Raw genomic sequence first — 15,822 nt, forward strand, 5'->3', positions numbered from 1 at the left:
TTTTTTTTTTTTTTTAAATGGCGTTGAAATTTTTGTTCAAAAGCCTGGTTATAGTGTTTTAGCAATCGAGAAAACTGTAAGATAAACTGTGATTTATGTGTAAATATATATAGATCTTGCATTCTGCTTGAGAAGCAGCTTCTGTGTTGCCTTCACAGTCAACCGACAAATGAAGAAAATGTTTAGAATTCTAATTTATGATAAATGATTTGCATTCTGGATGGAACCAATCTGTGCTCTGGCTCTGGATCACAGTCCAGTAAATGCTGACCTATGGTATGAGTGTGTGTGTGTGTGTGTGTGTGTGTGTGTGTGTGTGTGTGTGTGTGTGTGTGTGTGTGTGAGCGTGCAGGACTGCAGTGTACCTGTAGATGGCGCTGTGTTCCTGAGCGTAGGAGGCCCGGAGCAGCAGACGCTCAATGTTGTTGAGGACGCTGTGGAAGTCTCTCTTACTGACGGGCAGTCTTGAGGCGTGATGCAGAAAGCTTTCAGGCAGGAGATCTATCCTGCGCTCAGCTGTGGAGAACGGATACACCGCGACCCCAGAGCTGTTGTCAATCATCCTCAGCCCGCTGCCCTGAAGAAAGAGGAACACATCAAGCCTTCCTCCTGTCCGTTATCACATCAGGTGCAAAACTGCTGTCGTTTAGTAAATTACACACTGGCTAAAGAACAAAGAAACAGTAGCATTTATGTGTGCATGTTCACATGGCTATCCACTTAGCTTAACAATTTGTCCCTATAACTGAGTTAATAACAAAACCATGTAGTCTATAATAATTAATCAGCTTAATAATCAGCTTTATATACAAGAAGTCTTTGTATGTTCTCAAATTAAGTAACTGTGTATGTGTGTGGGTTTACTTAGTCAAGTCTGACTCCACATATGAGCTTATATGACAAAACCTCACATGCAGGGACATCTCCATTTGGACACACACACACACAAAATAATGTTTTTTAAATTCTAAAAAAATATATTATTTATTTATTTTTAATGCCATTAGGGTTACTCAATATAAACAGTCACAAAAAAACAGTAGAAGTGGTACATGTATGTCTTCATTTAGGTAGCTCAGTACAGTGTGTGTGTGTGTGTGTGTGTGTGTGTGTGTGTAGAATAGGGTGATTTATGAAGAGACATGTGATGAATGTATAAAGGATGAGAGAGATTGTTTTGATGGAAGGAGGAATATTTTCAGGAAATTATGTCTAATAAATTGTGAAGAATTGTGCAAGTGTGTGTGTGTGTGTGTGTGTGTGTGTGTGTGTTATGTGTGTGCATGCATTGATGCAATAGCTTCGTATCACACTAACAGCTTTCAGATCTACAAGGAATGGAAGATTAACACAATGTCAGCATAGGAACTTAAAGTCTCTCTCTCATGCACACACACACACACACACACACACACACACACACACACACACACACACACAGGTTTATTGCATGCAGTAAAATAACAAGACAGGATTTCCCAGAGGAAAATTGGTCACTCTTTCAGTGCTCAGGAGACCTAATGGAGTTTTTTAGACTTTAACACAATAAAAATAGACACAAGTGAGACAATTGCTGAAATACTCTACAGCACACATACAAAAAATATGGATACATTTGATTTATTTATTTATTTTCCCCTGCTGGTCACCATATGATCTGACTAAAATGGTCAGAAAGTGTATTTATATTTAATTACATTTGTAATATTCATTATTTATATATAATTTATATGTATAATTAGGCTACTATTTATAATTATAATTAATATTTGAACCAGTTTTATTTAGGTGCCATTAATATACTCTTGCGTTTTTTGTTAATATTTTGAATTCGATTTTATTTCTATATTCTCTGTTTTCACTTTAATTTGAGCAATTCTGTGTTTTGTCATTTCTATTAGCTTTTTAAATGTCTATATAGTTTTTATGAAATTGTATTTATTAGTTTTAGTTTATTTAGTTTTAGTAGCACTATAAGTTAAACTAAATGAAAATGAGAAATGTTGCCTTGGCAACTAGCTGAAATAAAATATGTTTATTTTATTTTGTTTTATTTCCGGTAATATTTTTTTATTTCAAATAAATATTTTTTTATGGTTTTAGTTTTAGTTAACTATAATAATCCTGTCATAATTATTCCAGTCAGGTGTTTGAAGGTTGCTTGAAGCTGTACTCTGCAGGACCGGAGCTCAGTAACCCCGATTTAGATGTGGCTGAGACCGAGAAAGCGTTCAGCCAAAAAAATTATTTAATGCAACGCAACATGAATAAACCAAATATTAGGAGAGTGCTTTTCTACCAGACTAAATAAAGGAGAATATGCGTGTGTCAGCAGACACAAATTACACAAACAGGTATGCGAATGCAGACTCAAGCATGCTTTTACACACATGCAGACGTAAACGCTCCTGCGAGCTTGTGAAAAGGCTCACGCAAACATAAACACAGCTGCGCGACACCACAAACACATGCATTCACACTCACAAACAAACATGCTCGCAGACATAAACAGCTGCACTTCTGGATGAAACCGAGACGGCCACGCTGTGCTCTGAGACGCACACACACGGCGGGACCGATGAGGCGAGGTGTCAGTGTAACGGGAATGGGCTCAAATAATGTGATCTCTGGGTAAAGGTGAGGTCGTTTAGCCTCGAACACACGGGTGCAGTACAAACCGAGCGACTCAGACTCTCTCATGTGCTGCATTTCAAAGCATCCGAAGCCTAAATCGAATATTGCAAAGCCTTCTTTTATGCTAGGACATATTCTTCACAAAATGCATTTATTTGATGCTGTTGGCATATTAATTCCCCACATTTTAGTATTTTTGTTTTGCTGTTTTTTTGCAGAAATGACGTCCAGTATGGTTTTGGCCCTTTCCTCTGCGCATTTCTACTCAAGATTACAGTACATCGATTGAATGTTTATGCAAACAGCATATGTAAGTTTTTAATGTTGTGTACATTTTTTAACAAAAGAGTTCAATTAAAAATATAGCTGCAAGCAGCAATTATGTGGCCAAGCAGCTGCAGGTATACGGTAAGTTAACCATGATCCAAAGAACACAAGGACAGCAAAACATTTTTGAGGTTATCAGCAGTTTTAACCCTAATTTACATCTCTGTCCCACAAAGTTTACAGGGACCCTCGGGACAATCCTAAAGTCACCTATTAATGTTCACTTCAATAAGTAAATCCTTGGATCAGGTCTCACAATGGCTTACTAAAATCATGTTTGCATCTGAATGCCAAGAAATCTCTGAGCATGTTTTTTACAGAAAGGGTAAAGTTTGATGTTAAAGCAGAACAGAAATGAATTTAAATATTTTTCTGAATAATAATTGATTCTCAGCTTTCTTTTAAAGGTGAAAAAGTGGTTAATACAGTGAAATTTAATTTAGCCAATTTTAGGTTCATTAGAAACAGCTTAACTTAAGAGGCTGAAATGTTATTCATGAAAGCTATGATTCTACCGCATATTATGGGACTACTTGGACACAAGCATGCAAGTCTGATCTTAAGCCTGTTGAAACTGTGTATAAGCAAGCTCTTATGAATCAGATAAAAAGCCAAAGATTTTCCATTATGGCGGTATTTTAGTTTATGTATTCTTTTTTTGAGCTGGGAACACTAGATCAAATTAGCTGATTTATTGTTGGTTTTTAAGATTCTTAATGATTTTGCATCATATTTGTGACACTGGAGCACAAAAGCAGTCTTAAGTCGCTGGGGTATATTTGTAGCAATAGCCAAGTTTACACATGTAAGGAGTAAATCAGCTATCAGAAAGGAACACACGAGCACAAAAAAAAACATAGCTTTAGTCAGTTATCATTTGTCTTTAAAAGAATCATGACTGGAATCGATTCTCAATAGAATTAAAACATATAAAAAGTCAGTGGTTTTTCTAAAATAAAAGAAAATAAATAAATAATTAAGTCAATTTCATTCATTCATTCATTTGATTTCATTTAAACTTCAACATGCCCTGGGACTACAGATAAAAATGAGCTGGCCTGGGTAAATCTGGCACATTTTACAATGATTTTATGTCTTATTAATGTGTATTACCCCTGACTAAAAAATAAATAAATGAAATTAATGAATGAATTGTCAAGGCACAGCTTCACTTTCTGACTGGTCTCTTCACAGTCAAATTTGTCTGTTGGAAAACCATTTAGAAAATCAAAAATCTGCTTATGAACTTGTGACCGGCAGATATTTGGACCAAAATTTAGAGGAGGTCAAGTGAAAGTTGTACGACGAGTTAAAAAAACAGTTTTCAATTAAATTGTTGGAGAGAAAAATTCTGTTTCCTTTCAAGGTCTAGAGGTGGAGAGAGTCTGCCTGCATGCTTCACAATGAATCACAACCGCACAGAGTTTAAAGAAACCATTTATTCGCCTTGGTCCTATCAAACTCAGTGTGAACGTGTTTGTGTTTGTGATTGCGCAGACGTACCTCTATGATGACATCAGGAGCGCTGATGATGCGAACGGGGTCGTCTTTGCTCTCTGTGTCATAAGAGAGCGAATACACCAGCCGGCCTCCGTATGCCAAGAGCTGCAGATGCAAACACACACAAACAGCAGCAAAGGTCAGCAACTGTGTCTGTTTTCAAGAAAAGGTCGAAAACAAGTTCAAAACGCAGTGATTATTGATGAAGCCCCACACACACACACACACACACACAATGTGAGTGCATTCTCAGTCTGTTATTGAGAAATGTTATGCTGCAGGGCAAATCGGTGCGGTTAAATCAGACCAGCACACTGGGGGAGGAACTCGAGCTCCACTGGGGAGAACAACACTTCACCGTGTGTTTTCTGCATCCAATACTGGCTTTTTATACACACACACACACGCCCACTCACGCATACATACTCCTACACGCTCCTACACTTCAAATCTCTCAAGACAGGCTTGGGTTTTACTGCAGCAGCCTGTGAGTTCGAGGTCAGAGCACATCTCTCCAACACACCAGACTCATACGGCATTCACATCCAAACCAAACATCAACACGTCTCGCTCGTCCCACTTTTATATGTTCTGACTGCTCATGTCTAAAGGAAAGAGAAAAGACATTTGTCTCCAGACCAACACGTGAAAAAACGATTGATTTTTCAGCACTGCGGCTGACCGGCAAGCCTGAAATGACATTTGGGCAAATCGCCCAAGAAATGTCTTATTTCACGCCAAAATTATGTTTGGTTTACACAAAATGAAGCCTTATTCAAAGACCATTAAGTTTGAGACATTATTTTCATGGCAATTAAGCAAATTTCCTCCAAATTACTTTAATGCAAGTAATTCACATATGTGACCCTGAACCACAAAACCAGTCATAAGGGTCAATTTTTTTAAATTGACATTTATACATCATCTGAATAAATAAGCTTTCCATTGATGTATGGTTTGTTAGGATAGGACAATATTTGGCCGAGATACAACTATTTGAAAATCTGGAATCTGAGGGTGCAAAAAAATCAAAATATTGAGAAAATCATCTTTAAAGTTGTTCAAATGAAGTTCTTAGCAATGCATATTACTCACCAAAAAATAAGTTTTGATATATTTACGATAAGAAATATACAAAATATCTTCATGGAACATGATCTTTACTTAATATCCTAATGATTTGTGGCATAAAAGAAAAATCTATAATTTTGACCCATACAATGTTTTTTTGGCTATTGCTACAAATATACCCCAGCGACTTAAGACTGCTTTTGTGCTCCAGGGTCACATATATACATGGGTTGGACAAAATAATGTGAACACCTAGGAAATATGAAAAGTTTAATTATTAAGGTGTTTCACCACATTGGCCTGTAATACAGCACCCAACCCTCTTAGAGTAAATTCATACACATTTTGAATGGTCTCCAGGTGAATGTTGTCTATCAGAACATCTACTAGTTGCTTCAGAGATGTTGAAGGAGGTGGTCTGATAATATTCAAGTCAAGTGACATGTCTGGCCAGGGCAGATGTTGAAGTTCATCTTGTGCTCTAATTGTCCGGGTTTTATGATCATAACACCATATTTTTCACATGTTAGTACTGGTGTCTGTTATTTAAAGTTTTAGCAGTTGCTGCTGCAGGCTTTGTTAAGTTCTCTGTGCTTGGTTTTTGTGGAAACAGGGTCTTCAAGGTGAAAATTGAGGTTTGCTGCCACTTTACAGCAGTAGTTCTGTGTTGTTTGGACACAATCCTTCTTAGTTATTCACTTTCTGTTTTCACCCACTATTCTACTACACTGATATAGTCTTGCCATGCTTTGTGTTCGCAGTCATAATCATAAATACTGTTGTTCTGAAAACACCAAACAACTGGGCCATTAAGGTTACAGATGTCTCTGCTTCCATGATTTGTCCCTTATAGAAGTCATTTATTTCACACATGGCTTCTACTAGACTGTTTTACGAACTAGACAATACAGACATTGAAAAAAAAAAGTAAATGATAATTGCAACCTTGTTTATTTATTTATTTTTTCACTGTAGCCTACACAAATGAAATTAGCCCTATAATAATGGATGTTCACACTATTTTTATTACTTTCAGCCTGAGCTCCAGTTTCGTGTTCAATGACATTTAGCTTATGTGTTCCTGTTTCCTTTGTTATAGTGATTAGTTTGCTAATTATCATCATCACTTGTGTCTAGTTTAGTTGCCAATTAGCTAATCACCCTTGTGTATTTTAACCTTCTTGAGTAAGGGTATGTTTACATGACAACGTTGCAAAAAAAAACAGAAAAGGTTTTCCTTTGCAGTTGTGAAAAGTTTCACATACAGATTACAACGTTGTCAAAGCGATCCCGTTCACATTTTTTGAGAACCGTGTTTATGTTGTCTACACAGAGACGATAACAATACAGTTTTCAAAATCTTACACTTTAAAACTCATTTTGAACGGCCAAAATGCATCAAAAGTTTTTTGTTTTTAGTTAAAAACGGTGTCCTGCAAACACTCCCTTAGTCTTCAGTTTTCGGTTACTCTCTATGCACAGTGCTGGGTAGATTACTTACAAATTGTAGTCTGTTACTGATTCCCAATTAGATGACAAAAATTTTAGTTAGTAACTTAAACTGTTACATTACACATTTTAGGTATATAATCTGACTGCCTTTTGATTACTGTTAGACTACTTTTGATCTAACTTGTTCATCACATTGACTTAAATAGGAAATATTGTAACATATTGATATAAAAATGCAGAGAGAAAGAAATATTTGTTGTTATTAATAACATGAAGTGCATTAAACATTACATTACATCAAGGTTTCCCAAACTATGTTTGTGAGATTAATGGTTTGAGAGTTTAATGAAAAGCTAATAATTAATTAAATCATAAAAATGTAAAATTAAAATAAATAATTTAAAATATAAAATATATGTTTTATTTGTTTACCTGCAAGTAATGTGACCATTAACCAACGTCAGAAAATACTTAATTATTAACTTAAAATCTTGGGGGTAGCTACTTCAAGTAAATATATTAAGTGAAAGAAAAAATCCCTGCTTAATGCCTGAATCCTTGCTTTACATGGAAATAAGAAATGTGAATTTGTGCATTTTAATGTGATTGAAAGACAAAAGCCTTCCAAAGACATGGTTAAATAACCAACTGAATTATAATTCAAATAAAAATTAATGTGTCCAGTAATTTATGCAATGTTGAAACACTTCATAAACATGAAATTATTTTTGTAAATCCAGTATTCAAAAAAAAAAGAAAGAAAAAAAAAGCTCTTCAGGGTTACAACTGCAGGTTACCACTTTTAATGTAATGCCATGGTGCAAACATCACACTCTAGCTGTGTCTCATTTCGAAGGCTGCCTCTGAAGGAAGCGTATACGGAGTGTCCTCAAACCCAGAATTAAACGAGTCGGCCTTCGTAGGACGGGCGGAAAAGGAAACAGGAAGTATCACGTTGCTATGCCAACACATTTATAGAGTCATTAATTTCATAAAACTAAATGTACAAATCAATTTATTATAAGATTATTGTCTCCGTTTCTACAGTTAACAACATGAAAGCGACCCCTAAATGTACAATACCAGAGGATTAAACAAATTAACAATTTCTCGCCTTGCTAGCAAAGTTAAAAATCACTCAACACTTGTAATCCTGTTTACCACATCTACCAACTGAGGTAATACAGTTTAAAAAAGAAGAACTAGAAAATAATTACATTTTACATTTAATACTTACATTTTTTTATATTTACATCTTCACTTGTGTGTAACGTTACATCAAAGTCCCTTTAAGGGTATTCTATAGTCTTTGTTTACATCTGCCGGCACCGCCATTTTTTTTTGTAATAATAATGTTTACAGTGACGCAAAGAATTGTGGGTTATCTGTAGCAGCGAAGGATACACCTCATGCATCCTCCGAATTCCTGTGAAAGAAGGTTGCATTCGGAGTGTCCTACTTGCTTTTCTAAAACGAGACAGCCTCGATGACGTATGCAGCCTTCGAATGCCACCTCCAGAGGGCGCAGGCTTCGAAATGAGACACAGCTTCTGTTACTGGATCACAGCTGAAGGGCAGGAACAAGCACTGCTTCCCGTTATCAGTCGAGCTCTTGTGATGTCATGGCAACCACTTCAGCTCAGTCAGTCCTGAGTGTTCAAGAATGAATCATGCTCGGGTCAATAGAGTCACCTCAAACCACCTGTTTATTAACCGACTTGTTTAATAATTTAATATGAACGTAATAACATGCACTTGCCATTATATGGTCTACAAAAGTACTATGGTGGTACCAGATGGCAATGCTACAGACTGTCCCATATACCATGGTATTTACATTATACTCAATGTTATTTCAAAGAATACTAAGAAAGAAAACAAGGTACTGCCAACGAAACAATGGCATTGCCACGGAACCATTTTATTATTTGTTAGTGAGAGTTTAGATTGCAAAGAAACCACAAATCAAAACCCAAATACTAAGACTGAGCATGAACACATGCAGACTAAATGGGAAAAATGAAGGGAGAGAGCGAAAATTAGAGCATCAACTCTGGCACATCTTACAGGAAATGAGAAACAGACCGTCCGCTGGGCGCCTTCAAACTAAAAACTGGGCGCCGTCAAGCAACTCCAGAACATTCCTCTGCTGTAACCCCTCTCTCCATGAAATTAGCCCCGCTGACCTCTGCTCCTCCCGCCGCGTCTCACCCCGTTCACTTTAAAGTCAAGCAGGGAGCAGTATGGGTCTGATATGGACCAGAGCCCACCTACAGAGACACAAACACACAGACGAAGCTCCACAAACAAAGTGCGGTTTGTTTGTGTTGTGCTTGTGACAACCAGTTCAAAAGGCAATGCACATCTGGACAGATGCAATCAGAGGAGCAGCACATAAACACACACAGGCACATCATACCATGTGTGAACACCAGTGACCGCTAAAACTCGAGGCAAATATGTTGAGACCAGACGGGCGGAAATGCTTTCTGTACAAATTCTGTAAGCACCATAAAACCAGTGAGGAGAAGATTTCTAACATGTTTGTAAGATGTTTGCGTCTCTGATTGTAGTGACATCAGTCTGTCCTTCAAGCTGTTCCTCTTCTAACTGCTGATGTTTACGTGATCAGAGACGATATCCACAACATTACACAACCTCAAGTGCCTTATTGCTTTTATAACAAAAAAACATTTACTACATGATTCAAATATTAACAGTTGCTATGCAACAAAAATAACGTCAGCTATGCTGTGGAATGATACACTGTAAAAAAAAATCCGTAAAATTTACGGTAAAATAACGGCAGCTGTGGTTGCAGGAATTTTACCATAAAAAATACGGTAGGAACGTTTTAGGTTTTACGGTTTTAACTTAAATTTACAGTTAAATACAGTAATTTCCGTAATTAACTGATATAATGTTAATATACCATCCTATTGAAGTACTGAAATCTGTTTTGTACCTTTGTAATACACTGATAACCACCAAATGCAGGTGGTGAGAAAGTCACATGATGAACCAAAGCCCATCACAAGCAGCTTTTAAATAATAACATATATAGAAGGTGCACAGTGTCATTCACACAAACACCAAACACCATCACGGTAACACACATGAAACTGAAATAATGCAATTATATGGTCTTTTTCACTTCCAAAAGTGGTATACTACCGTTAAATTAATGGCCAATACATGTAATGTCCAATACAGTTTTTCACCGTATATAGTAGGGGAATTTATTAGTTATTTGTAGTTATGTAAACCACTTTATGGTCGTTGAGAAAGAAAAACATTTTGTCAATTCGTCAGGAGCATGAAACAATTTTGATCTGTATGGCAATACTAATGATGGAATAAAAATACTATTAAACTTCATTTGGTTTCTCAGACACCAACAACTGAGTCCGAGTGGAAGGCCATTGCCAAAGACTTTACTGACAAGTGGCACTTTCCACACTGCTTAGGGACTGTGGATGGCAAACACATCTTCATTCAACCCTGCCAAGTCTGGAAGCATGTTTTACAACTTTAAGTCCAGGTTTTCCATCATACGTATGGCTGTAGTCAACTCCACCACAGGTTTGTGTATGCAAGAGCGGGAACCCAGGGCAGAGTGTCTGAAGCTTGTGTGTTTGCCCAGTCGGACTTAAGAGTTGCTATGGACACTGGCCTACTGCATGTCCCCCATCAAAATACTCTGCCCGACACTGATGTCATGATGCCCTACATGTTCATCGGTGACAAGGCCTATCCGCCCAGAACAGATCTCATGAAGCCCTATCCTTTTCGAAATCTGAGCCCAAATCAAAGGATTTATAATTACCATCTTTCCAGGGCATGCCGTGTTGTTGAAAACGCCTTTGGAATTTTGGCAAATCGCTACAGATTTTAGAACAACTATTTGCCTGGATCCAGACAAAGTTGTGCCCATTGTTTTTGCCTGCACAACTTTTATGATGCCTATGTGCCACCTGCCTATGTGGATTATGAAGATGCCAACCATCATCTATATATATATATATATATATATATATTTAATAAACCAATGGTTTCAAAAAGACCAATGTGTTGCTCAACAAGTTTACCCTCCATCACTTCATTCCACACCACACGCCATAGTTTCATTTCTGTTTTTGTGCAGGTGCAGTGAGGGCAAATCGGTGAGGGCAATCGGTTTGTAGATCTGATTTAACTGTGCAAAATCCCCACAAGGGCCGACCAAAATTTCTGACATGTCAGAAATTCATCTGACCATCCAGTCTGGAGAGGTTAATCGCCTCTGTTACCCCTGTACACTGCACAACAAACAACGCACGACAAAGCTGAAATTCAGCCCGACTCAAAAAAGAGTTGCACGAGTCAGAATTCGCCTCAAAATCGGTCGAAAATCGCACAGTGTATGCCCGGCCTTACCCGAATGAAGAACGTTGATGGTAGTCTTGCTGTGATAGTCGGTGTTGACGGTGTTACCGGTGTTAAGTCACAACACCGGTTATGTCACTTGCCCACCGCGGCACCATCAGTTTTGATATTTTATAGTAATAAAAACATTTAGTTAATTTAGAGAACAGACACTACAATTAAAAACTGAACGCGGCTGCTCAATGAAGCGTGCTGAGCGACATTCGTATCACAGATCAGCAGCTTGAGACAGATTTCATTTATCAAGTGAGGAGAGTGAGTCGAGCTGACCGACAAGAAGATTGAGGTGAGACAGACAAGACCACAAAATAAACTCCAACAAACACAAGTAACATCCAGCCGGTTGTTATCGTAGAATAACCTCTGCTTCACATCGGGGTCCTGATCACCCTGTCGGGGGTTATTCTGCGATAATAACCGGCTGGATGTACATTATCCCTTACTTAACTGTCAGCTTGTTTATTGAACTGTTGTATAATATCAAAATACAAGAATTATCACACTCACAGTCTGGTCTGAATATCAGCATTACCTACGACTGATTGACAGCTGATATTTGGTATGACAGCTCTTGCTTGTGTGGTATTGCTTCAGTATAACACAAATGGAACGATGCACTGATCAATCCAGGACCAAAACTTTTTATAGGTTTTATAAGATACTTTTGCAGGTCATGTCAAACATTCAACCTTTTATTAACAACCTCTTTGTGTGTTCTCATTTAATTGCATGGAAATCATTTGAAAATCGTTTTTGTGGCATGTACTGTACATGTGCCTGTACATGTTTAAAAAACATAAATAAATAAAATAATGTGATTTTGGGAATATTACATGTAAATATCCCTGTTTTCAGGAAGGGATATCAAATTGCACATAATCACGATTGCACATAATTTCCATCATGCCATGTGAAACGCCAGTCCATGTGTGAAATCCGTGAGCAAGCATGGCAAAGACCCACAATTTCCAGGTAATGTGTACTTTGTCCACAGTAATTTAAACTCTCAATGGAAAAATGTCTGAAAGTCTCAGTGGAAGTAAGTATGAGTAGGTATCTTATTAAATGTCATCTTACCAAAGGAGGCTGTTGCCATAGAGATTACCATTACCATACTATTACTATTACCAGACACCCTTTAAAATATGCAGCTACTCAGTGTAAAGAGTGACTCTATATGAACTCGTAGGATCCAGCATTTAAAATAGAAGTTCATGTCACATAACTACTAAAAATGATTGCAAATGTGTGTAAAGTGCTTGTCAATCTAAATCTACTGTCACATTGTTTTTTTAGGGAAAGCATTAAATGTTCCAGTGTTAAACAAATACACAATGTGTGACTCAAAAGCCATAAAAACAGCATCGAAAGAGATCAGTCTTTTAAAACTGTGTGTATTGCAGCAAATATAACAGTGAATCTCATGAAGAAGTGTCTGCTTCATATTTATGGCAGCCTGTTTCTGCAACAAGATAAAAATAACAGTGATTGCTTCCTTTTATCTCACAATTCTGACTTTTTTCTTGCAATTCAGAATTGCAAGAAGTAAACTCAGAACTGCGTAATATAAACGTGCAATTCTAAGAAGAATAGTCTGAATTGTAAATAAAAATGTAAAAAAAAAAAATAATAATAAAAACTCGAGAAATTGTGAGAAAAAGGATAAAAAGTACCCTATTTAATTAATTATTATTTTTTTTATTCTGTAGGCAGAATTGGGCTTCCATACATATTACACCGCAAAAGCAGAGGATATATATATATATATATTGCATAAAGAATATGAAGTTTATTTTTAGGACCATTGTTTTTTATTTATTTACTTATTTATTTTTGTTAATTTATTAATTTATTGGCATGTTCTTGACAGGCATCAGGAGATTCACCCAGAAACACTTTTTTCCATATGTAACTGGTCAGTGCATTCAATGAGGATGAATCCTTCATTTAAAACTTTAAAAGTCAATTAAACGTACAGCCTAATCTACGTGGATATGAAAAGCCTTTTAGATGAATGCTGACAGTGCCTTTAAACTCAGAGTAATGGCATCATTAGCAGTGGAGAGAGTTCAGAGGTCAAAGAACATCGGCGGCACATGCTTGACCCACTTTAACAGCTCAGGGTTTATTCTCACACATCTGAATGCACTGGAAATCACATGCATATTCATCTTGTTCACTGTCTTTTCGAGTCCTCAACTCTCTCTGTGTGTGTGTGTGTGATGTCTATTCAGGCTTTGTCCATTCTTCTAATGACCGTTCACAATGTGAGCATATGAATTGGTGTCATTTACACCCATTTACAGCCCTTTCTTAATGTATATTCCTGGTCTTAATGTGAATGTTATTCCTTTGGATAATATTTGAAACACACATTAAGATATTTTCATGAAACCTGAAAAGGTATCTGTCACTGCATAGAAATCCATGCATCCAAAACTTAAAAGATTCAAAAAGGTCATCATAAAACAAATCCATATGAATTGAGTGGTTTAGTCCAAGTCTTGTGAAGAGACACAATCACTTTATTTGATGAACAGTTTCATTCAAAATCTTAATTTGTGTTTCAAAGATTAACGAAAGTCTCAAGTAAACATGAGAGTATAAACAAGATTAGTACACAAGTTATATAAGTAGGAGTTATTAAAAATCATGTTACAGTATGACTGTGGATTAGTTCAGCTCTTGTGGAAGCATCTTCAGATGTTTTTTTAAAGGCCTCAGCACATCCATCTGCACATGTTTACATCGGAAAACACACAAAACACTTTCAGTGTAAACAGCCCCTTATTCACATGACACAACACTTGAAGTTTCTCAAAGTTACCATTTTAAAAGAGTAGCCTCAGTGAATCGGCCAAACAGGTTTGAAAAGCAATCTGGATGGATTCAGACCGCTTTCTCATTGAATCCTTTGGAGTGGTTTCTCAGTCAGTGCAACAATATCATGAGAGCAAACGAGCGCTGGATGAAGTGGATATTTACCTGCAATCAACTGAATTGATTGAGAGGAAACTTTGAGAAGCTTCAAGTAGTGCCGTGTCATGTGATTGAAGGACTGTTCAAGTGTTTTTGTGTCCACCCATGCTGTTTTTCATCAAAACTTAATTAGATTTATGCTTCAATGGGGTGAGAAAAAATAAAACTTAATTTACTGGAACCACTACAAAAACACTGATTAGAAAAGGATTTTTTTTTTTTTTTTTTGAAAAACATACTGCATACTACGTTCATAGTGGCTTATTTGTCAGTACGAACAAAAACATTTTCACAAGTTGTGTGCCAAAAATAGAAACTTTCCGCTCACTATGTTTATATTGTTACTGATATGTACTTATTATATTATTACTAATATGATGTGATATGATATAGGTAATAAACACTGTCTGAAATTAAATGAAGGTGATTCTCAGACAGTGCGGTTATGTACACTCCTTTGATTTAATTTTTCATACTCCCATTATGCATGCATTTAAAGTCCCCGGCTGCGTCTCTCCCCCTGCAGACACTGAAGTTAAATCAAGGGCAGATGAAAGGCTAAATGAGCCTGTAACATAATGATGATAAATGATGTCTGTATTGTGGTCATGTGACGGCATCATTACTGCACATTATACATCAGCACAGTGTGCTGGCACAAATTAATACTAGCACGCACACGCACACACACACACACACACACACACACACACACACACACACCCACACACACACACACGCACACACGCACGCACATGCACACACTCACTTTCTTGTGCAGGTAAGCAGACGGGGCGCTCCAGTAGTACGGTGCCGTCAGGTGAGTCTGCACGTCTGATTGGCTCACGGTGAGCTGGTGGGCCGTCTCTCTGCTGGGCACCGCCCACACAAGCCCCTCCCCATCCGCTCCTGTCAGATACCATCCAGACATATCCATCACCTGCAAACAGACACACCAAAACATTCAGATCTCTGAGACCGTGCTGTTGGGTAGGGCAGGCAATAGTGCTACTGGTATGTATGCTCATCATATGCAAATTACAAAATATATGTTTAAGTAACATTTAAGTGCGTATTATCATTTCAGCAGAAGGTCCAGCAGCTCTCTTTTGGCATTCCATAACCTCATAATCAGCCAATCTCCTTTGTGATTGGAGCAGTCAAATGGAGAACAAACTCATTCGTCACAATTTATTGCAGTTCTGCCTAGCAGCGTTTAACTGTTCTCTTCATATGATAATCTGTATTTTTGCCTGTATCCTTTCTCTTATGTGCATCATTCTAAATATTATTGCATGATTGATTAAATGACCTTAAAACTGAAGTTCCCTTTCATGGGAACTTCGAACTGCGTCCTCTAGGTTTCTCATAGTGACCCCTAGAGGACGCAGTGTCTCGTTCCCTACTCAGGGAACGTCTCCGGTAATTGGGTAA

General features: G+C 37.3%; 1 protein-coding gene across 1 annotated transcript in view; it reads right to left on the reverse strand.

The window, feature by feature from the left end:
* The window catches only part of lama2 (laminin, alpha 2), a 198,122-nt gene that overhangs the window by 98,840 nt on the left and 83,460 nt on the right, over nucleotides 1-15,822 (reverse strand). The window contains exons 11-13 of the mRNA XM_016439772.1: nucleotides 15,158-15,328; nucleotides 4,465-4,566; nucleotides 366-577 (exon numbers count right to left, since the gene is read on the reverse strand). Of these exons, the coding sequence (XP_016295258.1) occupies nucleotides 366-577; nucleotides 4,465-4,566; nucleotides 15,158-15,328 (485 nt within the window). The remainder of the gene's footprint in view (nucleotides 1-365; nucleotides 578-4,464; nucleotides 4,567-15,157; nucleotides 15,329-15,822) is intronic.

This window comes from Sinocyclocheilus anshuiensis, unplaced genomic scaffold (assembly GCF_001515605.1).
Source record: "Sinocyclocheilus anshuiensis isolate Anshui unplaced genomic scaffold, SAMN03320099.WGS_v1.1 scaffold1518, whole genome shotgun sequence".
NCBI classification, from domain to species: Eukaryota; Metazoa; Chordata; class Actinopteri; order Cypriniformes; family Cyprinidae; genus Sinocyclocheilus; species Sinocyclocheilus anshuiensis.